Source organism: Trichoderma asperellum, chromosome 3 (assembly GCF_020647865.1).
Source record: "Trichoderma asperellum chromosome 3, complete sequence".
In the NCBI taxonomy this organism is placed as follows: domain Eukaryota; kingdom Fungi; phylum Ascomycota; class Sordariomycetes; order Hypocreales; family Hypocreaceae; genus Trichoderma; species Trichoderma asperellum.
The window spans coordinates 2,322,879-2,350,206 of record NC_089417.1 but is presented as its reverse complement, the minus strand read 5'-3'; the positions used below and the strand labels follow the sequence as shown (position 1 = coordinate 2,350,206).

Sequence of the window (27,328 nt, the reverse complement as noted above, 5' to 3'; positions counted from 1 at the left end):
CTTCTCATCCCCAGTATCAAAAAACAGAGGAACACAAAACATGGGACAGAAACAAAGCGCTACAACATAAGAAAAATTAAAAAGGGTAAAATTCAAATGTCAACAACAAAGAAAGAGAAAAAAAAAGTATTCCACGGCCCCTATTATATACCTCCTGTAATGGAATGGCGTAATCTGTCTTCTCGGCTGAGACATTCTACCATTGCGGGTAGCCCGCCCAGATCAGCCGCCATGCGAAGCGACCTCGCCTCATTATTTCCTCTTAAACATATATGATGGTCAAGCCTATAAACTACCTCAAAGATCACCACAGACTCCAGCGTAATGCAGGGCGAGCGAATCCCCCGCAGATGAAATTGGAATTGAGGCTGGCTGAGCAATCCATGCAGGCAATATTAGTACTTACACACTTACACACCAACATGAAGCGAGGTAATACAGCTCAGTGTATTCACATGACAAGCCCCTATACCACTCCGTACCGTCATTTCATCTGCCATGTATGTCTTTTTATAGGGGGTTTCCTTTTCGACTATTGCTATCACTATTTAGCACCACGACTGCTTAAGATGACAGCGGGTTCGGTATACTGAGATTGCATATGCAGGGAGGGCCGAAAAAGAAAGCTTTCATTCAGCTTTCTCGCGCCGTTGGTCGAGCAGCCAATGGTGAGTTCGATCCCACCGGAGCCATTGAATGCGCTAGTAATGACGGGCTGAAAGCGGAAGCATATGGGAGCTGTCTTGTCTCAGACGTGCATGTTTTGCTAAGTAGTAGTAGTATTCTCATCATATAGTGCTATTGGGGGAAGGATTGTGGTGAGGAACGTTGTTGCAGCCTATTGTGTGATATACATTCGTGGCTACCTAGGTATTCGCGGTTTATAGAATACGATACCAACTCCATTAGTTGTGAAATTGATTAAACCTCCTAGGCCAAGGCCTACTAGTAGGGTATATATATATATATATATATATATATATAACTCAGGCCGATAAAGTCGAAATAACATGTACAGGCACTCCAGATAGCTAAATCCAACATGGTATATCACCACTTCGCTCACACCAAGTGTCTCATAGAGCGTTCCATGTCTCAGGACAGCCCCATTCCAAATAAGATGGGTACATCCACGGGGGAGCTTGGCCGTGGCTAAATATACATATAACTACTACTATTCCGTAGTAACTTTGTATGCTCCTGTCGTTCGGCTCTAGTTAGGGCAAAGAAGGATAAAATAGTACATAAACAGGCGGCGCCAGGTATAAATTAAACAAAAAGGCCAAAGGATAAATCCCCTATAATCTCCACCAATGCGAAATTAGCACTTCTAGATCATCCATGCATGTCACTCATACAGCAACATCATCGTCCTCCCTTGCAGAAAAGACGGCCGGCGTGACTTCTTAGGCCTCGATAGACTCCTCGCTTGAAACTGGAGCTTCGTCGATGCCAATATACGATGGTGCATCGAGAAGATCACCCTTCTCTGTCCACACCGCGTTGAGTTCCTTCTCAATCTCTTCTCGCCTCTTCTTCAGCTCGTCTACTTGCGCAAGGCGCTCACGTAGATCCTGCACTTCCTTCTCGACCTGCATCTTCTCGCGCTCTGTACCGATGCGCTCAAACTCCCAAGAGTCAGCATCGTCACCGACGCCGAGCTGCAGATTGTAAGTGTGATACTTCTTCAGAGAGGCTCGCGTTGAGATGGTAATCAAGGCTACATATATCGTTAGCATTCGTTTCCAATTGTCACCCACAGGGAGCTACTTACTGATGCCCCTCTCTTTGCACGTTTCGTACAGCAGACCCTCAACGTCACTTGAGACAGCACTCGTTCCCTCGTCGATGATAGCATATTGTGGCTCGTGGTACAAAAGACGTGCAAACTGCATCCTCTGCTTCTCGCCACCGCTGAGCACATCCTTCCACTCCTTGCGAGTGTCCCAGCCGCCCTCACGATCGGCGAGGTAGCCAAGGCGGGCCGCTTCAAGGATCTTCTGTAGATCATTCTCCGATTTGCGCTTTTCACGCATATCCACGTGGCCATCAGGGTAGATAACTTGATCGCGAAGAGTTCCAGGGCTAAGGTATGGCCGCTGGGGCAGGAACATGATGCCATCTTCACCTATGCTCTTCGGTCGGCTGACCAGGCCGCGGTAAACGGGCCACAGGCCAGCTAGTATCCTAGAAATGGCAGACTTTCCAACGCCATTAGGACCAGAGATCTAGATACACAAGAAGAGCTCGTTAGCTACGGTTCAAAAAGGGCAAGGGATATAAGAGGGATAATAGAAAGGAGACCCGTTAGAGCCAGTTATACATACCAAAAGATGCTCGCCTCTTCGAACAATCATAGATAGGGACTCGAGCAACTCTTCTCCGCCCTGGGGCCAGAGTCCAGGGGCAACGACTGGCACTTGCTCAAAGCGAACACCATCAAAGCCCTTCTGGATTGTACCCTGAACATCAGACAAGGAGTAGAGCTCACTTTGCCCACTCCGAAGGTAGTAAGCATTAGCATGCACCCGGTGAAGCGTGGAGATGAGTGTATAGACACGGCTGGTATATCCAGCCAATTCGGCAAGGTCCTTGATGGAGTACATCATTCGACCGCCGGCATCAGCGAGCGAGAGCATCAGTCGCTTGTTCGTAATGAAGCTCTTCATGCGATTTCGCTCTCTGCCGCCTTTTTCGCCGCCCTCGGCCATCTCAGCCGCGCCACCAACTCCTCCCCAGGCTGGCAGGAAGACCGGCAAAGAAGCGAGAAGGTAGCCGTAAGCGCTCCAGCTGTACTTCAAAATAAAGTCTTCTAGGATGTTGTAGCGGATCTTGAGCATATAGATGCCTTCCATCCAGCTCTTGAGTGACTTGTACTCCTTGTTGAGGAACGTCTTCTCCATTTCCGCACCGCCATAAAACGCTACTTCTTCCGCATTGGCTATCAGGCGGGCGTGCAGGCTGCGGAAATCTCCTTCTTTTCGGCCCTCAACCGCCTTCAGCTTGCCGAATGGCGGCGATAGCTTCCGCAAAATGCTTGCGGTCAAAAAGTAGTTGCTCATTAGGCCTATCCAGGCCAAAGGTCCCAAGGACCGGTAAAGCTGGAAGCTAAAGACGCAGATGTCTACAAAGGGCTTGCCCAGTGATGAATAGAGGTTGGCCGCTGAGGCGCAAAACAGAGTTAAATCTTGAGTGATGAACTGATCAGCTCCTTGCCCTACGCCTCCGTCTAAGTTGGATAGTTTATAGTAGTTTAGATTTTCGTTCAAGTATATGTCGTGGATATATCGAGTAAGTCGAGTTCGGAACGCAATAGATACTTTAGATTCGAGGAATTTGATCATAGCATTGGTATACGAGGCAAATGTGCCCAGTCCACACCACTGTAAAGATTAATATGAGTTAGAAAAATTACTGCATGATACCTAAAGTCAAGATCTCGCAGACATACCTTTACAATGCCCCAGAGAAACGCTTTACCTTGGCCCGCAACGAGATCTCGAACAAGCTCTCCGTCTAAGCGGGCTACCACCAGTGAAAGGTAGGTTCTTAACATCAAGAAGACGCCGTGGCTAAGCAGGAGACCTGCTTCCTTGCTCGACCACCGAGGAATCATGATACTCATGAGACTAAGGAATTGATGCAGAAACGCCAAATTTAGGCCCGGCTTTGTCTGAGCAGAAGGAACCGTTCCATCGCCAAGACCTGACACTCTTGGAGGATTTAGAAAAAGCCGCCTATGCGCCTCGAACGTCAAAGGCTTCGTGGTGTTGATGACAACCTTGGATGTGCCGTCTTTATAAGGGACATAGATCGTTCGAGAGCCGTCCTTGTTGTGCAGCCATGAATTGGTGCGGACCAGCTTCCGGCCTTGCTCGTGCTCGTGCCGTCGTTTCTTCCACCACCGCCTGCTACCCTCAGCGCCGAGGATGATGGACATGGCGAGCGAGAGCGTAGCGAGGGTCCGAGTGGTGCGCGACGTAGACCGCAGCCTCTTCCCCAGGATGCCAGTCCATTTCTCTAAGAATTCGGCCAGCGCATCCTCCGCCGCCGTCCTGCGCAGATTCGACTGTGCCGCCATGATTGCCTAGTATCAATATCGGCGCGGCTGCTGGACGAGCTCCCCGGACGCTTCAAGCGGCGCAGATCCGGTCTAAACAAGGTCAGGGAAGGTCATCAAGCCCAGCGTCTGCGCGTATGGGCGTTTGTGTTCGCTTAGCAAAAAAAGAAAAGAAAATAAAAGAAACAGCGCATCAATCGTGGTTGCAACCAAAGCAGCTGCTGGGAAACGCCACCCGCAGTCTGCTTCGTTGTGATGGTGGATGGTCGTGGGAGAGGATCAAATCCGGGATTGGGACATGTGAACCCGCGCCATCCAGATTTCCCGAGGCCCAGCCAGATGGCTTTGCCACGTCCCAAAACGGAGCCATGACGGAACCGCCCCAGAGTAGCTACACGTGACTCCACACCAGGATGGGGGTCATTTTCCGGGGAAGCTCTTTTCACATGATTTCCAATTGATGTATTGATGTTGATACCATCAGCCTACTTGTAGTTCTACCTGTATTCTGGCATGTCTAGGCAAGATAAATGCTATCGCAAAGCAGATACATAGAGGCTCTATCAAGAAACATCGAAGATTCGATAGACACGCTGACATGTGCGCATGAGTATCCGTCAGTTGCATCTCATTCCTACAATCCTCCATGCTGTCATGCTGCCGCCTGACTAGGGAAAGCATATACAGTCATTCTCAAGTTCGTACCGCAGCTCGTCTAATGATTGCCGGCTTATGACGTGTTTCTTCGTCCTGAGCAACTCAATAACGTCTACATATCTCCGTATAGCATCGGTATCCTCGATGAGATGCTGCTCTATGCCCAGCTTCTCGCAGCGGTGGTTTTTGTAACCCACTTTTCGCCAAATATCGACGACATATGGGTTAAATACCAGGTCCCAGGTGCTGGTCCATGAGATGACGGCTTCACTCCGTTCAGCATGGTAGGCGAAGACAGCCGCGTGCCCTACGCCGCCATTCCATATTTCCAGGGTTTGGAGCATGGGCATCGCAAGTGCCGCCACGCCAGCCGCTTGCAGCATGCCGTTAATCTCGTCAACTTTTCGCTTAGGGTCCAGAAGGTACGATGTCAACGTCAAGGATCGTAAGTCTCTCCAGATCCACTCTGGCTTGTACGCCTGGAAGAAGTCGCTCGCCTCGACGAGAAACGTTGCCGCCAAGTTCTCAAATCCTAGGCTCTTATTCGCCAAAGCCATGCCAATGTAAGGGTTCGGTTTCCGAGCATATTTCTCGTCCACGGTGTTGGACAGTGTAGGAACCTTTGTCAACGTGTCATCCCGATCTTCTAAAAATATAACTTGCTTCAATCGCGCAGGAATAGAACCTTTTATGAGATTGACATATCCTAGTTTTTTTTTAAAGAAAAACATATGTGAGCCAAAAAAAAAAAAAAAAATATGGGCATTTGAACATAGAAACGTGAACCATCGGCATACCTGCATCAACCACGTCTTGAAGTGTATCCAAGGGCTGTTTCCATGGCTCATAGGCCAAATATTCCAGATTTGGCAGTCTGTTGAGTATTTGGTGTAGCGTAAACGAAGTGAACCGTCGACGTGTATGTCTAGGTATAATGAGTGTTTTTACCAGCTTCAGCCGGGGAAGTTGATTGTCAAATCTGATGTGGACATTTCCACCAAGTGCTCTGGAAGCGGCGACTTCAGCATTGGGGGTACTGCGATATTCACGATTCCGCGTAAACGGCATCCGCATATCTAGACCTTTTGCATGGACTCCTCTAGGGATGTAGGTAGAGTTACTCGGCGAATGGACGCTCAGCTCTAGAGTTATGCCACGAACATCTGGCTTAACCACCTTTTCCCAGGAGCTGAGTATATGAAAGAGCCTCCCTATGGTGGCTTCGATCCGGTCATTGTATGACGCTGTATCTTCCAGCATTTCCGGCCTTACTGATCCTGTCCTTAGCATAGGATAGTATTTCTCAAGCTCAATGCGAAGCCAGATGTGCTTGACATATGGCCAGCAACGCTTTGGGATCTTGGCGAGGTTCTCAAAATCCATTTGGTCAATGGTCAAGCTGCGAAAATTAGCCTTTTCGAATATACTCTTCCATGACTTGCAGACGAGGGCGTAGTTGGTCAAGCCATGCTTCTCGAAGCTGCTATGCGCTAAAGTCTCCAGCACTTGGAGTCTCAGCTCCTCCGGGAGCATGCTCCACTTGGACCTCATGATTGTAAGAAGATATAATGTGCAGTTCTAATAGTATTCAACGATGATGAGATGGCCTTGAGCTGTTGTGATGAAACTTCGAGTGCATTGTTCGACGGTTACATGATAGCTGGAGAGGTGAGGATTGCGATTCTCAAGAGCCTATTGCGTCCTCGCCTCACGGCATGAACTTAAGTTTTCCAACAATTCTTACATCGAGAAGATGATGAAAAAATAAACAAATGCGTTGGACATTTGAGTTTTTTTGGAGAGTTGTTTTTGAGGGGGTTCTATGACGCCTCCAGATGGAAACTGGGCCAGCTGCCTGGAGGAAAAATCAGAGGTTTGAAAAGCCCCAAAAACGCTTGCGCCAGCCGCAAGCGGCCCCACATTTGCAGCTTAAACCGTCAGTGAGATCCGCATGTACCAAGGCCTTGTATTGCTAATCAACAGGTTGGTATGTCAATGGAATATCCCCCTGTATATCAATCAGGAAGACTTTGATATCACATCTTTCAGCGGGATCCATGTTGATTGCGTGGTGAACACGATTTGCGATATATTACTCAATTTGATACCACTATGCTGGAAGATTTGCTTAGCATAGGGAACCGTTATTGAAGCTCTCAATTTACTTCCATCTAAAACTCTTGGCTGGTTTTTACTTTGATTTAGTATGCGCTACCCGCCTTGCTTAAAATTCAGGAAATATTAAAGGAGCATGATGAAAAAGGAAAAAGAAAAAGAAAGGAAACCGCAAGATTTCTATAATTATCCCATGTTATCCATGTGGCTATTCAAAACAACCACACGGGCGAATGGAGCGTTCTCATCGGGTTGATGCTGCCCTACCCTGTAACACCGCACATACTATGTACATTTTAGGACCGGGTTAGGCTGGCAAGGCGCCTAACCTATAATTAGGTAGCTTGCAGCTTGCCCAGGAAGCTCAGGCACCTAATCTGCGAGAGCCATCGATAGCCAAATTTGCTATGGAGCGCTCCATCATGCTACTGGGCGCTACCGGACTAGCAGATGTGACGGAGGACCCATAGGGCACTAGTTAGGTACCAAGTAGATGAGCGCAGCATCACACAATCCTCTGCGCAAACAAGGTCGGAACAATGCGCCCGGGAATACAGGGCGGGCAGCAGCTCTTTGCGCGAACAGCTGGCCATATGCACGGCCGCAGCACGCACGCACAGCAGCTGCGTGCCCGCCATGTGCCAGCGCTGCTGGGCATGCCAATCAGCGATGCCGTACATATTCCCTACAGGCCCCGTTCTCCGTATTACAACGGAGCGCTCCATATGCGCACAGGTCTGCTTCGTAGCCAGGGCCAAATCAGCGAGCATTGCCGGGATGCTTGCTGGGCGCCTGCAAGACGCCCCATGCACCAATATACGAAGCGAAGCAAGCACTCCCTCACCGAGGCCAGTTTTCTCCAACGACAGCTCGCTCAGCGGGTATGCTAGTGCTGCGACGCTCGCCGGGGCAAGATGTGAACGATCCAAAGGCTGGGCGCCAACAGAGCCAATCAAGATGCCCGGATCAGGGCTGCTCACCCGCACGCACAAGGAGAGGGGATTGGCGGCGCCCGACGACTTTCTGGGGAGGTTTTGCTTTGTCTCCTGCTGCCCTTCCCTTTGTCTGCTCTGATTTGCTTGTCGGCAGTGGCCAGTAGGAGCTCGGGAGCCCAGGAGCAGCAAGATCTCGACCCACCGTCCTACCACGCCATGGGGGGCAGCCTAAAGAGAAGCCATCGACAGGCTTGGCGCAACTGCAGCGCACCGATGCGAACATGCACGCCGCTGCGGTGTGCAGGTGCGAGTTCAGGACGAATGAGCTCGCTGCGTATTCGGCATCCGCGTCGTAGGTGGCATCTGGCAGCCGTGCTTTGTCGGCCTGGGTGGACTATATAGCACTGCATTGGCCAGCGAGTGAGTGAGCGGCCTCTGTAGGGAGAGCCTGCTTCGCATCGTCCTCCAGCTGGCACAGCATCCAGAAGCTGCCCAGCACCGAATTTGCCTTCCATGTGTCGCAGCGTGTGAGCGGGCCGCCGTGCAGAGCGCCGGCCGTAGCCACGCCTCTCCTAAAGAGGAACAGAATGAAGCCCACAATTTGGACGTTGGACGGTAAGATGAGAACTTGGCGGCCGCCATTAGCGGAGATTTGGGACAGGGCGCCACTGCGCGGTCGCATTTTACTGCGTTAACAGTTGTACAGTGTTAATAAAGACAACTTGAACACCGTATTTGGCACAAAGCAGCTTCTGAGACACAGTGCCTAGTATCCAAGAGCCCAGCGGCGCACACCGCCTGTGTTCCCCCACTAACGCCCGGATACAGCCACATATACACACCAGAGTCGCCAGAGCTGTTGGCTAATCTCGACAAGGCCCACCCACACCTTGAACACCCCCCAAAATCTCCCCCAGCCGCCGTCCCTGCACGCCGGACCATCCCCGACCTGGCCCAGCCAAACCATCACGTTTAAAGGCAATCATCTCGCTTGTGCCCTCAGTTTCTTCGGCCTCCGGTACGTCGTTGCCGCTGCGGTCGCCTCGACTCTTCCCCCAACCATCCTCCCTCCTGATCGCGAAAAACCCGCCATCACGAACCGTCTCCGCGCTGACACCGGTTGTTTGCGGCGACTCACGCTCGTACTGGCAGCGCACTGCCGTTCTGTCTCTGCCCGACTCTTGCGTCGTCCTATTTCCTTTTGTCCTGCATCGACTCCCTAAATCTTTCGTACCCGTCGGGCGCGTCTCAGCTCCTCGCCAACCCCCGGTAATTTTCGTTGGAAAAGGGCATCTCGGAGAAACGAACGGCACGCCGCTGCCAAACGCCCCTTGCGGGCTGACATTCTTTTTTTTTTTCTTTCTTATTTTACATTTTTATTCTCCCTCTTGTTTTTGTCTTTTAAACCTTTTCCTTCCTTTCCTTCTTTTGACTGCGTTGAAAGCTTGGAATTGGGAGCTGGCTAGCTTGCCTTGGTACTCTGAGGTAAGTACAGATGCATAAGCAGTTGCGCTAAAGCTGCGCAATTTTACATTTTCTCGTCCACCATTGTCTACGCGGAGTTGGTTTATCATTGGGATGGAGGGGAGCTGTTTGGCAATGAAGAGCAAGTGCTTTGGTGTTTTGTCCATCTGCGATGGCCTCGCATCCCTCGCTAGCCATGTCCTCTCGCCCTGCATTGTTTGTTTTTTGCGGCCCAACTGAGCTTTGAAACTTGGAATTGTCTTGCATTTTCAAAGCGCACTGCTGCGTCGCATTTCAGTTTGTGTTTGATCGAGTATGCTGACAAGCTCCATGCAGTGACGATTCGCAATGTCCGAAACAGCCGTAGCGACGACCGCGATCGTCGACTTCAAGCAAGACAAAGTTCCGCTTGGTTCCGGTTCGGGGAAAGAAAGAGAAATGCTGTCGCCGGAGGATGGTGAGAGCTCTGATAAGAGCCGGGGACTCCTAAAGGTGCCGTCGCGAGCGTCATCGCAGCAGAGGAACCAATCTTCGCCGACCACGACTGGCTTAAGCGGGGCCACCATCAACGATCCACGCAGCAGCATCGGCAACAGATCCAGGGAATCCAAGGGCAGCTTTTTGGATAGACAGCGAAACGGAAGCTCCAGCGGCGATGCCGAGCCTGCTCGCACGACCGAGATTTCGCAGCCCAGCTCTCCTTCAGCGAGCGAGCAGAAACGGAAGAGGAAGAAGAGCAGTGGATTCTTGGCATTATTGGGATGCTGCGGCGTGCCTGATTCGGCCAATACCGTGGGCTCTACTACTCAAGAGATTCACAAGCTGGATAAAATACCCCAAAGACCATTAACGGCCAAGTCAAGAACGCAGACGCCCCACGATCAGACCTCGATTAAGCAAAGCACCGAAAAGCCACCCGTGCCCACGAGCACCGTCCTGCAGGGCAAGGATGATGCCGTCTCGTCGAGCAGCACTCAAGAACAGACCAAGATGCAGGAACAGACAGGCCAAGAGACAAAGCAGGCCCTGGCCGTTACGGTCGACCCTCCAACCCCTCTTCCCGAGCCGAACGAAGAAGTTCGAGAAATAGAAGAGGTTGAGGATGACGTGCAAATGCAAGATGTGCCGGTGGCAGAGGAAACTCCAGAGGTGCAGCCGGAGGTGGCGCAACAGGAGGCTCATGATGCCGCGATGCCCCCTCCTCCGCCTGGTCCTGGTCCTAGCCCCCTAGTAACCTCAGCACTCGTTCTGACGCAGGAAGGACCCTCAGCACCAGAACCTCAAAAGTGGCTATTGCCCCCTATTGCCCCCGAGCACAAAGGAAGAAAATGTCTTGTTTTAGACCTGGATGAGACCTTGGTCCACAGTTCATTTAAGGTTTGTCCTCTCCCCTATTGATATGCAATATCACAAATTTGGCTAACTCAAAGCCTCCAGATCCTTCATCAAGCCGACTTCACAATACCGGTTGAAATTGAAGGCAATTATCATAACGTGTATGTCATCAAGCGACCCGGCGTGGACGAGTTTATGAAGAGAGTTGGAGAACTTTACGAAGTTGTTGTTTTCACGGCATCAGTTTCAAAGGTGAGTGCAACTTTTCCCGAGCCTCTGGCAGAAATAAGATGAGCTAACCTGTACGTGCGCAAAAATAGTATGGCGATCCCCTCTTAGATCAGTTAGATATACACGGCGTTGTTCATCACCGTCTGTTCCGCGAGAGCTGCTACAACCACCAAGGAAATTACGTCAAAGATCTCTCACAAGTTGGTCGAGATTTGAAGGATACAATTATCATCGACAACTCACCCACCTCATACATATTCCACCCTCAGCATGCTGTTCCCATCAGCAGCTGGTTTTCTGACGCGCACGACAACGAGCTGCTAGACCTTATACCCGTTCTTGAGGACCTCGCTGGCCCCAGTGTTTCTGATGTCAGCTTGGTTCTCGATGTCACTCTCTGAGATACCACACCCAAAATTCTTTTTCCCTTCGGTTTCATTTTCCCTTTTTCCTTTTCAGCACTAAAACAACAACAGCCCGATCTGCAGCATTGCCGTCATAGCGGGAGGCGTTTGGTTGAAATCTCTTCGTTTCCGGGTGTAGATGTACTGTCTAATCTTACATAATCGGCCTTGATCTATGGCACGCAGCTCCTCAGCCTGCGGAAGTTCTTTTTCATTTTGTTTTCCCTCTCCGTCATAAAGACCGAGAAATGAGCGAAGTCGGCTGGGAGTTTGAATTGACCAAGATCCCCAACTGACTCGGCAATCACATCTAAACGACTCGAAAGAAAAGAAAGACAGAAACGTTTTTTTTTACAAAAAAGGAGGAGGGTCAAATTAGCGTCTTGGGACAAGAAGATGCCATTCTTTCCTATAGATTAAGGATTAATTTTCAAATCCTCACTGCCTGGGCAACGGGCTAGTATACGCGGCGATCCCGTGTGTTGGAGCTTTGGGATACGTCTTGCACCTCGAGCGTGTTAAAAGACTGTTGGCAATATCTGGGCTGTTCATGCTGTAATTTTCTCTGGCAAGCTGGCACCTTTCTCACTCCCCCTGTTTTGTTTTTCTTTCTTTCTCTCTCTCTTCATTTTCTTCATCATACCTTTTCATCTCTCTCTCTCTCTCTCTTTCTGTGATTCCCTTTGTGTTTCTTTTCTTTTCACTTTTTTTTTTACACAGTTTTTTTTTTTTTTTGCCTGTCTTGCATTGTTTTTGAACTATACACATACCACGCGGCGAGTCTGCGAAGCAGGTTTTGAAGGGAGGGCAGCGAGTGATGCGGAGTAAAGCTGAGATGGCGGCGAACATGGCTAGCGAAGGTTTTTGGAGGTTGCTTGAGGGGCCTCCGTCATACATAGTCTCCCCCAAATTGTAAAAATACCCCGAGCCTCTATATGGCCTTTGTAATGAATCAATGTGAGATACTCAGAATATATGTTGATAGGAAAGCGTTGCTGTTTATTGGTTGCAAAAACGATAAATTGGTTTAGCTTTTAAGCTTCTTTATACTAATAGTTTCCCTTTTCACTATGGAAAGCCTCCAAATTCAGCCTTTATGAAGCAAAGCACGGGTTGCCTCTACTTATTGGTTTGGTTGATTGGAAATCAACATAGGAAAGACGCTCCATCCTATACACCTACACTGATTGAAATTCAATAGACTACTATGCACTGCGTGCGCTAAAAGTGTGGGTGGTGGGTGCGCGTGCCTTTCTCTGGGGTAGCGGAGAAATGTTCGGCCGCCAGTGCTGGATTTCTGTGAATGTGGCCTTAACTCTGGTCCTTGGGGCCACAATTCCACCAGCCCGTGCTGCGCCAACTCCAACTCTTCTACTGAAGTACATCCCTCCTACTTCGCACTCTGTCAATTCGATTCTAGAATCCTGCAGCGATTCGTGGTCGATTGTCTCATTCTTGTTCCTTTACTGTCAATACCCAAAACACACTCCTTCGCCATGGTATGCGCGCTCTTCTTCCATTGACATTGAAAATCCACCGGGAATACGGACTGCGGCGCTGGTGAATCGCGTCACAAGGCCGATGCATTATGCGCTTTGCATGAAGTCGACCTGCGCGCTGCGGCAGTGGATGATGGTTCGAGGTCACTTGGTTGCTCGTGCTAACATTCCCTTTCTCTGTACAGTCTTCTCGTCCCTCTTCACCCGCCAATGGCCCCGCCGCGGCCAGCGGTTCAAGCATCAGCCGACCTTCCTCTCCCACTCCTCCCGGCGGACCCCGAACTGCCATCCGTCGACGTGCTGCCGCCGACCAGAAGGAGAAGCTTGCCAATGCTAGGCCAAGCAGCACACGGGCCGCTGGCGCTGGCGGCTCCAGCAGCACCATGCTGAGTGCGTCCTCCAAGCTTGTTATATGGGCTCTTGTTTGATAATTGGAAGATATATGTCGCTAACGTGAACAATTGTAGGACTCTACACTGATGAGTCTCCCGGACTGAAGGTTGACCCCGTCGTTGTTCTCGTTTTGTCTCTGGTTTTCATCTTCAGCGTTGTTGCTCTGCATAGTGAGTTATTACCCACAATGATTGATAGCGTAGCATTTGTTTTTGCTAACTTCTCTATCAAGTCATTGCCAAGATCAGCCGCAAGTTCTCGAGCTAAACGAATTTCTTTTATGGGAAATTGTAGTGGTGTGGAAAGAGAGGGCGAGACAAGAATGGTATACTATTTTGGAGGAAAACGGTTCCAATAACGGCGCAGGTTTCATGAATACCATATCTAGCTGAGACGAGGCCGATGCGGAGGAAAAGGCTTTCCCAAGTGGATGTATGGATTCGGCAGATCCATTCTGCCACCCTAATCACCATGGAGTCTGAGCGACCATGACATTTTTTTGTATTATATGAGCAACAAGGTTATTCCAATTTTTCGTATGCGTTTTTTCCCTTCTAAAGTCTACGTTGTTCTTTATTTATGTAGTCAGGAGAGAGCTTGCCTTCGGTGCTAGGAGCTTGATAAGTGAACCTGGTCTAGCTAGGATGCTCCTTGGGATAACATGATTGTTCCCAATTAGGAGCTATCTCACATGTTATTCAACACATCTTCTACTTCTATGCAAGCTCCCTTTTCAGGTCTTGCTAGTGGATATTCCGTCCGGAACTTGTTCCGTTCTGTGGCCGCGTGTACCTCGAATATTTTCATAATGGTGAATGGCCGAGGTCCTGCTGCATGAAGCGAAGTATCCAGTAGGCTGTGTGCCATCAAGAGGATCTGCGCCCACCTGCCTACTTGGAGGATCTGTATTTTTAGAAAAGCGTTCAAACAAGCAAAGTAGCAAGCAAGCACTTAGAATAGCACAAGAAACCGTATCTGCGGAAGTTCCCATTATACTTCAATGTGAAAAGTGTCTAGTAGTGGGAGATTCCATATCACGCGCTGGCGAATTATTAATGGGCGGCGAGAAATGACGGCTCTGTAATGCTTAGGTTCCATGTTAATCACCGCCACCAGCTCTGCTATCAGTGGTGTGCTAGTGGGCAACTGGAACTAGCCGCCTCTCACTGACGCAGATACGGAGCGCTGAGAGGCTAGAGCGCTCCAGCGATCACAGTCATACGTGCATTGAAGTACAGGGGTGTGTGTGCTAGGACTCGATGATATCAATTGCTGGCGAACTCCAGCAGACATTGAGGCCTCTCATGAGCGCCACACGTCATCGCCCAAGTCAGGTCAAGTCAAAGCCGCAACCTCGTTTCCGTGTTTGTGTTGCCTTTGAACTCTTGCGACTTGGACAATCAAACGAAAGATTGCGATCGATTATCAGCCCGGTCAACCATGCCTCTGTACATCTGCAGGTGACACTCTCACAATTCGCCCCAAGCTTGCTGCACCTTCGACCAAGCGCTATCCGGGCTCCCTCGTCCACTCTCTCTACTCTTCCCGTCTGCAGATTCTATCTGGGTAGAGGATACTTTCAGATTGATTTTTTCCCCGTGGATAACCTCTGGCCATGGCGCCCGACGAGAACCAGCGCAGTCGACCCAAGAGGCAGCCCTCGCTGAGAACCCCGCCTCGTCGACGAGATCGGGCTGCCTCTGAGGCCGTGGTGACGGACGGCTTCGTGCTTCCTGCGCTTGAAGCGCCTGCTGATGCGCCTCCAGCCTATGGACATCATCATGACCAGCTTCAGTTCACGCGGACCGGATTCGATGCCGAAGCGGCTGTAACAGGTGCGTATTAGCTCTGCCATCTCACCTCTTCTTTACGCGCACTGCGCTGCGATGAGAGGTGCCACTAGCATGTCCTCTCACCCTTTCCGCCTTGGTGAGCTACGGTTTGCTAACATTGACACTCCAGGCGATGGAAGAATCAACATTAATATCAATACCAAGAACCACAGGCTTGCTGAGCTTCTTGCACCGAGTATCGCCAATCAGATAGCCGTTTCTGTCCGGCCGACGAGGCCGCCGGCATACACCCTCCCGAGTCTCGTAGGCGAGCCTGGCAAGCAGCCTCCACCGCGGCTTAATGTCGTCATTCAAATTGTTGGGTCGCGTGGCGATGTTCAGCCCTTTGTTGCTCTTGGAAAAGTCCTCAAGGAAAAGTATGGCCATCGAATCCGTATTGCAACGCACCCAACGTTCCAGACCTTTGTTGAAGAGAATGGCCTCGAGTTCTTCAGTATAGGGGGAGACCCCGCCGAGCTAATGGCCTTCATGGTTAAGCATCCGGGACTCATGCCTGGCCTGGATGCCTTGAAGAGCGGCGAGATCAGCAAGCGCCGCAGAGGCGTTCAAGAGATGCTGCTTGGGTGCTGGAGATCTTGCATCGAGGCGGGCGATGGGCTGGGACCGCCACCAGAACCTCATAGGAAACTCGAGCCCTGGGATCCGGAAGCCGGCATGCCTGGAGATCCAAACCACGAGCCCTTTGTGGCCGACGCAATCATTGCGAATCCGCCTAGTTTTGCTCATGTCCATGTTGCGGAGAAGCTTGGAATTCCCCTGCACATGATGTTTACGTGAGGAATCTCTCTGGAAACGCGCCCTACCACTCATCACTAACATGTCCTCTAGGATGCCTTGGTCACCTACGCGAGCGTTTCCTCACCCACTAGCGAATGTTCAGTATTCTAATGCCGACGATGTTCTCACTAACTATTTGACTTATACACTGGTTGAAATGATGACATGGCAGGGATTAGGGGATGTCATCAACCGATTCCGCGAGAGTGCATTGGATCTTGCTCCCCTCTCGCTCATCTGGGCTCCAGGTCTTCTCAACAGATTGAAGATATCTTACACTTACTGTTGGTATGTATTCAGCAGAGTCACTACGTCTAAGCCTTTTTCATCTAACGGTACATGTACAGGTCACCGGCATTGATCCCGAAACCGAATGACTGGGGGCCGCATATTGATATTTCTGGCTTTTACTTCTTGAATCTTGCATCTTCGTATACTCCAGAGCCTGATCTTGCCGCCTTTTTAGAGGCCGGCCCGCCTCCAGTCTATATTGGCTTTGGTTCTATTGTGGTTGACGATCCAAATGCCATGACTAGGCTGATATTTGATGCTATCCACCTTGCTGGCGTCCGAGCTCTAGTTTCTAAAGGCTGGGGAGGCCTGGGAGCCGACGCAGTGGGACTACCTGAAGGCGTTTTTATGCTTGGCAACGTTCCTCATGATTGGCTCTTCGAAAGAGTCTCTTGCGTCGTCCACCATGGCGGCGCTGGAACGACGGCGGCTGGCATAAAAGCTGGTAAACCCACCCTCGTGGTACCTTTCTTCGGAGACCAGCCATTTTGGGGCGCCATGATTGCGAGGGCCAAAGCTGGACCCGATCCGATTCCCTATAAGAGCTTGACTGCGGAGAATCTGGCCGAGGCGATTAAATTCTGCCTTAAGCCAGAAACGCAAGATCAAGCAAAAGCGCTTGGCTTCAAGATCCGCGAAGAAGATGGTACAGAAGTGGGCAGCCGCAGTTTTCATAATCACCTTGATATAGATTCTCTTCGCTGTTCCGTGGCCCCTAGTCGAGCTGCGGCTTGGCGCCTGAAAAGAACGAAGGTGCGACTTAGCCCACTCGTTGCCGCGGTTCTCGTCAAGCAAGGTCTCCTGAAATATACCGATCTTAAGCTGTAAGAAGAAAAAGAAAACCCAATTGCTCTCATTTATGACGCTAACTACTCGTCTAGATATCGCCCTTATGAGTACAACACGGAAGATCAGCCTCCTGATCCAATCTCAGCAGGTGCCTGCTCTCTTGTTACTGATATTAGCGATATTGGTATGGCCATAGTGGATATGCCTTTGGATATCCTGAAAAGCCCTAAAAAGGCTAGAGATTCCTTAAGGGATAGTGGTAGTCAGGCAAGTGGAGATGAAAGTGATACAGGATCAAAACGGAATTCGACTCAAGACCACCCTGGTGTCAAGTCACCAGCAAGGACCAGCGGAGATTCCGCCGGCGAATCAAACGCTGTCACAGGGCAACTTACCCAGTTTCCGACAGTGCCGACACAAATTGGTCGAACACGATCTCCTACTATCGAAAGCCAGGGCAGCCGGTCATCATCTCGCCGAAGGGCGCTCTCTGCAGCCGCGACTATGGAGGCCGCAGTGGGCACGACCAGAAACGTCGGGCGTATTGTGTCTACGGGAGTCAAGTCACCCATGAACTTTTGTCTAGGGCTTGCAAAAGGTTTCAGGAATATTCCGCGATTATATAACGACGACACCGTTCGATCCATCGAAAAGGTCACAGATTTCAACAGCGGCGTGCGAGTCGCCGGGAAAGAATTTGGGTTCGGCCTTTATGACGGCATCTCAGGACTGATTACGTTACCAATGAGAGGAGCACAAAAAGAGGGTGCTGCTGGGCTGATCAAGGGCGTTGGAAAGGGTATTGGAGGGCTCATTGCGAAGCCCGCAGCAGGTGAGCAGTCTATAGACGTACTTTTCGCTCTTTTCAAGATATACTAACAGTCGGCGTGCTAGGTTTTTGGGGTCTCCCAGCATACGTGATGCAAGGTGCCTATGCTGAACTTAACAAATTCTTGTCAAGAAGTGTCCAGAATTATATCATCACATCGAGAGTAGTTCAAGGCGAACGGGACCTTCAGAATGCATCAGAGGGAGAGAAGGCCGACATTATCTATCGCTGGAATCACGACCCTGATTTGAAGATTATTCAAGAAACAAAACTGAGGGGACAAGAGAGAGAACAATCTAAAGTCGGATCTGGAGGCGGACCGACCTCCTGGTTCCCTACACTCCAAGATGGACGGCGTCAAATGGGGGCTGCATTGGAGGAAAAGCCGCGGCGACAGCGATCGCGATCAGGCCGAATCTCAAGTCGCTTTTCTCTTTCCCGCTCCTCCTCTCCTGCGCCAGTAAACTGGGAAGAATCACTCAATACCGATGCAGAATTTGAGGAAGCTATCATGGTCTCAGTCAGAGAGACCTCTCGTGGAGATCCGGAAGAAGACGCCATGATTGAAATAGCTATTCGCGAGAGCATCAAGGCAATGCAGCAGCAGGGTTCTTCTCTGCCTGATCCTGCGGTCTTAAAAACAGAAGGCAACAGGAATTCAGACGTCTTTGAAGACGAGGAGTATAAAATCACGGATGAAGAGTATCAGAATCTTATTGAACAGGCTATTCGGGAGAGCTTGGCTGGGCACGAAAAAGAGCTTTCTGTACTGCCAGGGTCAAGCTCACGGGGAATCGGGGCCGGACTTGTGCATACTGATGAGCCGCGTAGCAGTGGCTCGGCGTTTACACCGAATACCGACGAGGATGCCGATTTACGGCGTGCCATTGATGAATCGCGCAAGATACCTCCTACATTGCCACCGAGGGAACAGGAAGATGACGAAGAGGAACATTTCCGGAGAGCTATTGAGGAGTCTATGAATGAAATGGAGCAGATGAAGAAAGAGAAGACGGAGGAAGACATTGTGATGGAATATGTCAAGAAGCAAAGCCTAGCCGAGGAGGAGTTTAAGAAACGGAAGGATTCCAAGGGAAAAGGCAAAGAGGTATCAGAAGTGGCGAGCAATGCTAGTGATGAGGACGAGGAGTTAAAAAGGGCCATTGAAGAGAGTTTGAAGATAAATGGCGGAGATGGCGATGGGCCGTCGGGGTCATAAGTGGCAAAAGGTTGCAGAAGTGATGGCTTGTAAAAATGCATTGTTTGGAGCGATATAAATAAGATATCCGATTGAATGTTTTAATTTATCATTATATAACTTAAATGAGCTGGTGGTGAGCGTTACAGCTGTAAAACCCATGCTCACAAAGTAAAAACCAAGATTCATAATTTTCCTATTCTTACTCCCCATACTTTGGAAATGAATCTATCTCCATGATATTTGCATGCGCTGTTCTGCATAGAGAGCGGCCATTCTCATATTTACGAGTAAAGCCCGCTTAGAAAACAAAAGATTAGATGTAGCTTGGGGCAATAACGGTCAAGTCGTAAGCTTAACCATCGCCCCTTTTAATCCTCGCCGTACCTTTCCATTCTTTCATCAACACAGACGGTAATATTTGGCTGTTCAAAGCTCCCTCGAAGCTGAATAGGCGGCTCTGCGTTGTTACCCGCGGCTGTATTCAAAGATTAGCAGTTAGCTAATGTGGGCGGCTCTGTAATGACGTCTTGCGCAGCTCGCCATGGCCCTGCTTGTCCATGCATGTGGCTTCTTCACGCCCCACGATGCATCTGCACGTGCTGGCGAGATTTCTACGTAGAAGAGCCTGGAGACTATCAACAGCTGGATTTTTGTGCTGTGACTTAGCCGTATCTTGCTGGAGCTTGGCCCTGGGGCTGCTGCTGGCCCCATCCTGGATTTGCCGGCGGGGGGAACGGGCCAGGTCCGGCATTGCCGCCGCCAGCCATGGAGACAACATCAGGACGATTCTTCAGTGGCTGATGAAAGTTGCAAATGTGGCAGACAACTTCCACGAAGCCAGATATGGTGAATGGGATGATGGGCTGTGTTGGACTGTTAGCTGCACGGTCATTTATCGAAAGTCGTATGACTGAGGCTGATTTAGAGCTTTTTAGGTTACACGCGTATTGACGCGGGCCAGACGACATTTTGCATACATTGCGAGTACAAGGAAGGAAAAAGGAACCACTTACAACAAAGCAAAAAGTGAAAAAGGGCCGGCTTTTGATGACTCGACCAGACATGTTGCCACAGTTGTGGCACTGGCAGATGACGCCCTCATAGCCCTTGACCTCGGAGCGAAAGGTGTGTTGGCCGCAGACAAAGAAGAAGAAGACCATGGCGGGCAGTCACAAAGGGAGAGAAAAAAAAACAACAACCGTACGATGCCTAAGAAGAGGTCAAAGATGGGAGAGCTGAAATAAGAAAGAGGTTGCGATGATGATGATGATATTGAAAAAAAGGAGGCTGTGTATGTATAAAAGCGGAGAGAAGGAGAGAGAGAAAAGAAAGGTCGTTACGTATGCGCCAAGCTATTCCCTTGGCGGGCTGATGGTTGTCCGATCGGGGTGATTGATGGGCAGGCGCGAACGATGATTGACGCTGCCTTCCCCGCGAGAGGCGGTTTGGTTCCGGGCTAAGCTGGATTTAGCGCTGCAAGTACCGAGGCCGGTACATTTGAACCTCCAATCAGCCGCTATTACTGGGCTGCGATGAGGAGTTTATAGCGTCTAAGAGAGACAAAAAAAGGGAGGAGGTATTAGCAGTTGCTGGAATGCCTACTAGGTAATATTAAAGCATACTTTTGCAGTAATGTAGTTTTATCTCAGCCCTTCTGTTGAAAGTAGAGCTGCCATTACTGAACAAAGAGTCTCGTCTGCCCACCAAGGTAACTTCTTCTGGAGCTTCGGAAGATGATATAAGACGCCAATATGCTCTTTCACATGCCGAGTGTCAACTTTTTATAAACGTAACACGTCTTGATTTCCAAAGTCTACATGTTAACTGTTATAAATTATATGTACCATGAACAAAAACCGTCCGTCGTATGCCCATCAGCCTTTTTCCTAACTCTTAAGCGCCGAGATCACAAGGAAGAGAGCCGCAGCAGTATCCGTGGCCCGCGCTCAAAGCGCCCTCAAAGTCGATGTTGTGGCATCCATCGCTGGTCCTCCAAAGAGTGGCGGAGAAGTAGTAACCTCCAGGAGTAATCTCATTGAAGCTATAAAAAAAAAAATCCCCCTTCAAGTCAGTCATCTAGATCTATGCTTTGGCCCCCCTTTTTTATCTCTTCTTCTTCGTTTCATCCTCATGAGCGCATTCACTTACAAGACTGGTTTTCCAGAGCTCGAAAAGCCGCCGACCAGCTGGCCAGAGTATTTGGACCCGGTGTTGTAGTCGGTCAAGGTGATGGTTTGAGAGGCAGGGCCCTCGCCGGTGACTTCGAGACTACCAGCAGCCATTTGGCCCCAGAAGGCAGCGGCAGGGCCAGCAAGGGCAGCGACAGCACCGAAAAGAGCAGCGACCTTCATTTTGAGTTTGGTTGTATGAGGCTGTTTTGAGATTTTGCTTGTAATGTAGTGTGTAGAAGTGATGAACTGTTTGGGAAACTCTGGTTGTAGATCTTGTTGCCTTTTTATAATTAAGCATCAACATGCTTCGTACAAGCTTATTTTTATTCCTATTATCAAGACTCACTATTATGCTTCATGCCGAGGCTTCATGTTTACAATTCTACCTTACACTTACTATTCCTCCAAAGGACATAAACATCACGCACCTTCTTTTTGAGTGAAAGCGTCTCTGCATTTCATCCTATAGTCTCCTTGCGTGTAAGATTTAAGTTGCTTAAACAGAGCCTCGATTCAGAATTAAGAACGAGCCAAAGTGTTGGTTTAGAAGACTTTAGAATAACCGAAGTCTTTGATCCATACATTTCCCTTCTCACCGCCTGAGATAATGCTGTTTGCGGTGTTAGCGAGTACGGAGAAATATACGCAAATGGATATGTTTGGTGGAGAATTTCATATTGCTTGTAGGACTATTGCAATTGGCAGGGGTGGTTGCAACCCGCCTCGTGAGAATATATAATAGTACTAACAACTAGACAAACACCACCTAAATGATCATTGATGACAAGTAAGCGACCTCGTCTGTACCGCGTCTACCGTTAATATAGTCTAGTCTCGCCGGCAAAAGTTGCTAGTGTGCATAATTAGATCCCAAATATTATAAATCTATGACTCGCTGCTTATCCTTTTTTTTCTATTTTAAGAGATAAAAGGTTAAATCCCGTAGTGTTTTGAGTCGGATAAAACGTAATACCACTAATGCCACCGCTCCACACCTTGTGAAACTATCTCCTAGGAGTTACTGAGATGCAGTCAGCGGTGGCTGTGTATATCTATAATGTCCGCAACTAGATATCGGCATGCATCTCAAGTAGTATCAAGAGGCCGTAAGCTTATTTAGAGTCCCGTCCTCGGGTATTGCATACCACGGCTTGATCCGTTATCCGGGTTCCCGGGGTCTTAACTGGAGCACAACACAAGCTCTGATACCCACTGTCTTGCGGTACTATACTAGTTTTGAATGGGAAACGGCCGTCCGGTCCATCGACCTGCCGTACTCGGTGGTACTTTGAATCAACTCGGAAAGATCACGGATGTGATGATAGGTGCACAATATTTGCCAGCATTGCAAAGACTTATAAGGAGGCTAAGGTTGAAGTAATAAAGTTGTATATTTGCTGTTCCCGGCTGGTGGTTGGTAACAGCAAGTTTAATGAATGAAGAGATTTCTCATTAAAAAGGCAGTTGATTGTTATGAGAATCTGCTTGGAAGATAGGCTGGTTACGAGCTGTTACTATAAGGACTATAAGGATACGGTGCATTTACAAGCTAGTAAATACGAGCCGCAGTAGCATCCACTTGCCACTTGCCAGGGCATTAGAAGCAGGTACAAGTATGTCTTGTGGGTTTCTCGGCCTTGATACCTATAGCAGCTTAGATCAGGCCGGCAAGCGTTCTGGCCAATATTTATTTAGGTATTTTTTTTTTTAAAAAAATTTTTTAAAGAAAAAGAAAAAAGAGGAGTGACGGCTGTTCCACGACAATCAATGTAACCCGGAAGTTTTATATGCTCGGCGTGGGGCTGATCTACCAGGTTGGATACCCAAGGGCCACAGCCTTATAGCCTTAGCATTGGACCCCACCAACGGCTGCAGCTGCGCTAAGAATTTCTTGCACCCTTCTAATCGCTCTATCTTGAAAACGACCCATGACAGCTTCACCTTTGCTCGCGCCCGTCGCAAAGCCCAGCAACCTCATCGTCGAGTCCATTGACCTTTGTTCTTACATCATCCGCAATACAGACAATTCAGCCATCACGAACAGCAACTAGTTTCACCTCTCTCCCTTCCGTAATGCCCAGCTAGGCCAAAAAAAAAAAAAATTCTACGCCAAAACAACCACAAAACAACCACAAAACACCAAGCCAAATCACCATCTCCCTCCTCCCACACCATGCTCTACGACCTCAACATCGCCTGGTCTCCGGCCACAACCACCGAGCGCCTCCTCCAGACGCTCACAACCGCCTCCTCTCTCGGCTACGCCACCGTCGCCCTCAACCACACCCTCGAGCTGCCCTTCCCCGCGAATCCCACAACGCCATTCCCATCTCTCCCGGCCTCCTCCTCCTCTCCCGACTCCAAGCTGCCTCACGTCCTCCACCGCGCGACCCTCCCCCTCGCCGATCCAGCCGCCTCAAACTACCGCCTCCCGTCCCTGGTCGGCGTCTACGACCTTCTCGCCATCCGGCCCCTCACCGAAAAGGCCTTCCAGAATGCCTGCCTCACCCTCGACATACCCATCATCTCGCTGGACATGGCGCAGCACTTCCCCTTCTACTTTCGCCCCAAGCCCTGCATGGCCGCCGTGTCCAGGGGCGTGCGCTTCGAGATATGCTACTCCCAGGCCCTGGCCGCCGACCCCAGAGGACGCGCAAACTTCATCTCCAACGCGACCAACCTCATCAGAGCTACCCGGGGGCGAGGCATAATACTGAGTAGCGAGGCTAAAAACGCTTTTGGTCTAAGAGCCCCCGCCGATGTCGTCAACTTATTCAATGTATGGGGTCTTCAGAGCGAAAAAGCCATGGAGGGACTGAGAACAATACCGCGGAGCGTCGTGGTTAACGAGGGCATGAAGAGGGACGGTTTCAGAGGAGTCATCAACATCGTGCAGGTGGTTAAGAAGAATCCAGTTGAAGGCGACCAGACGGATGACCAGTCCTCGGCGACAGACCAACCTGGCAAGAGGAAGAACCAGAAACGGAAGAATGGTGGAGAAGATGCACAGCCTATCAGCAAGCGAGAGGCAAAGAAGATGAAACTAGCAGCCAGAGCAGCAGCTTCGGAAAAAAAGTGATATGGGATATATAATTGGTGTGTAGGTGTTGGGTCTTGGTAGCTGTGAGCGTCTGTAAAAATACAGCATAATGGAGGCGTGTGGGAAGAAGCAATGACGGTTTCAAAAGCATGATACCCCCTAAGATAGACTAGAAATAATGTCTTGGATTTTTCTTTTTTTCTCTCTTTTGCTTTGTTAGGGCAAAAGGACTAAATGAATGATATATATACGAACACACGCAAGCATACATGGCCTTTAGCAAACTGTGACTGACAAATGGTATCTCAAAATCTCCCCAAACCATTAAAACTCTTATTCCTCCAAACTACACTACACGTCTATTTTATCCCATTCCCCGAATCTCATGATTCAATGATGATAGAAGGAGCCGCGGCGGCCGCTGCTGTGAGCGTGGGTGCCCCTGGAATGGCAACCAAGGCGCCCAAATTCAGCACACTGCTCAGCTCATAGCCCTTAAGATCCGGCGCCGGAGCTGAGAAAACAGCAGGCGCGGTTGCTGCTGGGGGAAGAGGAAGGGGGGCTGGCTCTCCATCTGGCAGTGGAGCACTGGAAGCAAGGCTGCCGAGGACGAGAGTGTTGGCTGGCGCTCCGGGAGCAACCGAAGTAGGTGAATCGACGGGGGTGGCCGAGCTCGCGGGAGCAACTGAACTTGCAGGAGCAGTTGTAGTTGCAGCAGGTGCGGTCGTAGCAGGAGCACTGGAAGTTGAAACGCTGGACGTTGAAGCGCTGGAAGTTGAAGCACTGGAAGCAGAAGCACTGGAGGCAGGCGCTGAAGTCGTAGCCAATGATGTCGTTGAAGCAACGCTTGTGGAAACGCTGGTAGTGGCGGCTGGAGGAGGCTTGATAAGAGACGTGGAAACCTCAACGGGAGCTGCCGCAGAGGATGATGCACTTGCGGAGGTAGAGGATGAGCTTTGAGAGGTTGTCACAGTAGCCGAAGATGTTGATGCTGCGGAGGATACAGGGAGCGTGCTGAAAATCGGCGAAGGCGGCAGGTTTGAGGTTGCGATGCTAGTAGAAGCCGGAGGAGGCGGCGGAGGAGGAGGCACAGCCGATGTTGCCGGAGGGGGAGGCGGAGGTGCCGTAGAGTTTACCGCTGGAGGAGGAGGCGGCGGCGGCGGTGGAGGAGGAGGAGGAGCAGAAGATGCTGGAGGCGGTACTGCTGGAGGAGCGCTGACAGCCGGCGGAGGAGGAGGCGGCGCTGGTGGAGGAGGCTGTGATGCCGCTGGTGGAGGAGCTGCTTCACATGTTAGAACCAGGGGTCTGGAAGTCATCGCCATTGACCAAGCATTTATGCTACTGACCTATGGAAAACGTCGTCGTCGGTAACAGAGATGATGGGATTGGAATCGTGGTGACGCCAACTCCGTCTCCATTAGGATTCACCGTCGGGGCGGCTGGTGGAGGAGCCGGAGGCGGAACTGAGATTATTGTCGCGACTGGGTTTCCAACCACTTGAGTAGCTCCGGGAATGACGGTGGTTGTGATTGTAGTGATCACAACCGAATTATCTCCACTCCCCAAACCAGGCAGACCGAGAAGCTGGCCCAGCTGATCCAATAAGCTGTCCCTGCGAACCAGATTGCCATTTCTATCGCGATTCAACGCAGCACCCTAAACACCATCAGTTACTCAACTATTCGAGGCTCTCGTTTTCTACCTATAAGAACATACCTGAACTGCAGTCGAGGCAAGCAGGGCGTAAAGAACCGTAGATCTCATTGTGAAGATTTTCTACGGAGCCGAGATACAACGAAGGCACGCGTAGCTTCTTCTTTTCCTTTTCCTTTTTTTTTTTTTTTTTTTTTCCTTTTCCTTTTCTAAATTTTCTGAACAAAAAGATACTGAAAGAGACCACAAACGACGACTATCACAATGCAGCTGTTTCCACAATCTCAATGTGCGAGAATGTTTCGGCGATGAAGAATTAAGATATTACTTGTCAGCCAGCTGGATATCGAAATAAATCAATGACCGATGCCGTATTAATCGCAGTCGAAGCGAGAGAACCAAAAATTAAAGAGCGAACGGCAACGGTTGAATAAAGGCGGCGCCAGGCCTGTAAAATCCCAGAGTGCGGGTGAAAATGAAATCGCCACCGACCAAACGGACGATGGTTCAAAAACGACAAGAGAAGAGAAATGAAGATGAGAACAACGCACGAGAAAACCGGTCCCGTGAGAAGAGGAAAAGATGTAGGGAAGAAAGAGCCTGTCAGAGGATAGCCCCGGGCTCTCCCAGAAACGGCGTGGTTCCCTTCATTTCTTCGACCGTTTTGACCCTTCATCACAATGTTTGACGCATTGCCAAGACCCCATTTGACCAGATTCGAATACGGAGCTCAAACAATAGCGGCGCAGCGGTTGTGATTTAGACTCAATTCGCGTTACTCCATGCGGTCCAGGCCAGGATCTGAGACATGGTTCAGACACCTCCTGTCTGGGACGGGGTCTTGCGATAGTGGGGCTGGACCAGGAAATTATAGCGAGCCGCTCGTTTAACTTGGTACCGGGCATTTTCCGACTTTTTCAATGGTCAAACTCGACATGGTTGTAGATCACGGCTTGAGGCATCTGGTGATTTTAATTTCATGTAGCTTGCATCCCAAGGGTGAGTAGCCTTGTTCATCATGCGAGGCGAGAGCCGAATGGAGGAAAGACGCGCCAAAGCGATGTGGGGTTGTCGGTATGTGCCAGCGACGGCGCCTAATAGTTATCAGATCTGATTTCACGATGGTTGGTTGACTATTGGCATGACGAAATAGTAAGATGCGATTGGGGTCGGTGGGTGAATTGAGTGAAGTTTATCGGGGCGAGATTGTTGAATCTGGAAAGGGCGCTTGCACGTATTGTTGCTTGTTTGGCCACTGTCGACTCTGGACGGCGCTATGATGCATGACAAGGCAATCTAAAACAAGATTGTCACACTGTTTCGACAACTGGGGATGGTGAAGAAGAATGAATGAGAAATTGGAGATGCGAATGTGACGAAGACTCTGGTTAGAAGAAGCTGCATACCGGAAAGGAATATTTCCAGTGCCGACTTCCGATTTTCATTTTTATATTCTTCCCAGTTGGAGTTGTTACGCCAAGAGCTGGGCACTCCGTACCTTCTAAGAATTGAAGGGCATTTTTTGGGGTACCACCGAACAAAAGAATACAACAAGTCCAAGTACCTACGTACTGCTTTCGTAGCACCAGCGCTAGAGACAAGCCACCGGCTTCCAATTACATTCTCTCGAT

The 27,328-nt window shown here is 49.9% G+C and overlaps 12 protein-coding genes across 12 annotated transcripts; 5 read left to right on the top strand and 7 right to left on the bottom strand.

Moving 5' to 3' along the window:
• Positions 1-722: 722 nt before the first annotated feature.
• On the bottom strand, positions 723-4,361 carry TrAFT101_005342 (uncharacterized protein). Its single transcript, XM_024910161.2, has 4 exons — positions 3,452-4,361; positions 2,328-3,383; positions 1,775-2,228; positions 723-1,720 (listed from the first exon to the last, which is right to left on the bottom strand). Exons 1-4 carry the CDS (start codon positions 4,079-4,081, stop codon positions 1,407-1,409), a joined length of 2,454 nt encoding a protein of 817 aa, XP_024757459.2. The 5' UTR covers positions 4,082-4,361; the 3' UTR covers positions 723-1,406.
• Positions 4,362-4,488: 127 nt separating this feature from the next.
• On the bottom strand, positions 4,489-6,552 carry TrAFT101_005341 (uncharacterized protein). Its single transcript, XM_024910162.2, has 2 exons — positions 5,515-6,552; positions 4,489-5,423 (listed from the first exon to the last, which is right to left on the bottom strand). The coding sequence occupies exons 1-2, from the start codon at positions 6,266-6,268 to the stop codon at positions 4,729-4,731; spliced, it is 1,449 nt and encodes a 482-aa protein (XP_024757460.1). The 5' UTR covers positions 6,269-6,552; the 3' UTR covers positions 4,489-4,728.
• Positions 6,553-7,371: 819 nt separating this feature from the next.
• TrAFT101_005340 (uncharacterized protein) lies at positions 7,372-7,722 on the top strand (the record flags this gene model as incomplete). The annotated part of the gene is made up of 1 exon (XM_066127448.1): positions 7,372-7,722. One exon carries the CDS (start codon positions 7,372-7,374, stop codon positions 7,720-7,722), a length of 351 nt encoding a protein of 116 aa, XP_065983559.1.
• A 439-nt stretch (positions 7,723-8,161) lies between these two features.
• On the bottom strand, positions 8,162-8,449 carry TrAFT101_005339 (uncharacterized protein; the record flags this gene model as incomplete). Its single annotated transcript, XM_066127447.1, has 1 exon — positions 8,162-8,449. One exon carries the CDS (start codon positions 8,447-8,449, stop codon positions 8,162-8,164), a length of 288 nt encoding a protein of 95 aa, XP_065983558.1.
• Positions 8,450-8,693: 244 nt separating this feature from the next.
• TrAFT101_005338 (uncharacterized protein) lies at positions 8,694-12,281 on the top strand. The gene is made up of 4 exons (XM_024906968.2): positions 8,694-9,252; positions 9,568-10,608; positions 10,669-10,818; positions 10,887-12,281. The coding sequence occupies exons 2-4, from the start codon at positions 9,580-9,582 to the stop codon at positions 11,196-11,198; spliced, it is 1,491 nt and encodes a 496-aa protein (XP_024757461.2). The 5' UTR covers positions 8,694-9,252; positions 9,568-9,579; the 3' UTR covers positions 11,199-12,281.
• TrAFT101_005337 (uncharacterized protein) lies at positions 11,259-12,050 on the bottom strand (the record flags this gene model as incomplete). Its single annotated transcript, XM_066127446.1, has 2 exons — positions 11,259-11,428; positions 11,972-12,050. The coding sequence occupies 2 exons, from the start codon at positions 12,048-12,050 to the stop codon at positions 11,259-11,261; spliced, it is 249 nt and encodes an 82-aa protein (XP_065983557.1).
• Positions 12,282-12,561: 280 nt separating the features above from the next.
• On the top strand, positions 12,562-13,790 carry SBH1 (Arf guanine nucleotide exchange factor sbh1). The gene is made up of 4 exons (XM_066127445.1): positions 12,562-12,700; positions 12,886-13,090; positions 13,168-13,263; positions 13,326-13,790. Exons 1-4 carry the CDS (start codon positions 12,698-12,700, stop codon positions 13,358-13,360), a joined length of 339 nt encoding a protein of 112 aa, XP_065983556.1. The 5' UTR covers positions 12,562-12,697; the 3' UTR covers positions 13,361-13,790.
• Positions 13,791-14,380: 590 nt separating this feature from the next.
• TrAFT101_005335 (uncharacterized protein) lies at positions 14,381-18,971 on the top strand. Its single transcript, XM_024900961.2, has 6 exons — positions 14,381-14,928; positions 15,056-15,719; positions 15,775-16,011; positions 16,071-16,838; positions 16,896-17,635; positions 17,698-18,971. The coding sequence occupies exons 1-6, from the start codon at positions 14,709-14,711 to the stop codon at positions 18,849-18,851; spliced, it is 3,783 nt and encodes a 1,260-aa protein (XP_024757463.1). The 5' UTR covers positions 14,381-14,708; the 3' UTR covers positions 18,852-18,971.
• Positions 18,972-19,495: 524 nt separating this feature from the next.
• Positions 19,496-19,993, bottom strand: TrAFT101_005334 (uncharacterized protein; the record flags this gene model as incomplete). The annotated part of the gene is made up of 2 exons (XM_024900923.1): positions 19,496-19,696; positions 19,847-19,993. The coding sequence occupies 2 exons, from the start codon at positions 19,991-19,993 to the stop codon at positions 19,496-19,498; spliced, it is 348 nt and encodes a 115-aa protein (XP_024757464.1).
• A 733-nt stretch (positions 19,994-20,726) lies between these two features.
• On the bottom strand, positions 20,727-21,184 carry TrAFT101_005333 (uncharacterized protein; the record flags this gene model as incomplete). The annotated part of the gene is made up of 2 exons (XM_024910163.1): positions 20,727-20,874; positions 20,982-21,184. The coding sequence occupies 2 exons, from the start codon at positions 21,182-21,184 to the stop codon at positions 20,727-20,729; spliced, it is 351 nt and encodes a 116-aa protein (XP_024757465.1).
• A 1,737-nt stretch (positions 21,185-22,921) lies between these two features.
• Positions 22,922-24,306, top strand: TrAFT101_005332 (uncharacterized protein). Its single transcript, XM_024904339.2, has one exon. It carries the CDS (start codon positions 23,178-23,180, stop codon positions 24,081-24,083), a length of 906 nt encoding a protein of 301 aa, XP_024757466.1. The 5' UTR covers positions 22,922-23,177; the 3' UTR covers positions 24,084-24,306.
• TrAFT101_005331 (uncharacterized protein) lies at positions 24,179-27,051 on the bottom strand. Its single transcript, XM_024903691.2, has 3 exons — positions 25,761-27,051; positions 25,391-25,700; positions 24,179-25,323 (listed from the first exon to the last, which is right to left on the bottom strand). The coding sequence occupies exons 1-3, from the start codon at positions 25,806-25,808 to the stop codon at positions 24,428-24,430; spliced, it is 1,254 nt and encodes a 417-aa protein (XP_024757467.2). The 5' UTR covers positions 25,809-27,051; the 3' UTR covers positions 24,179-24,427.
• Between the last annotated feature and the right edge of the window lie 277 nt (positions 27,052-27,328).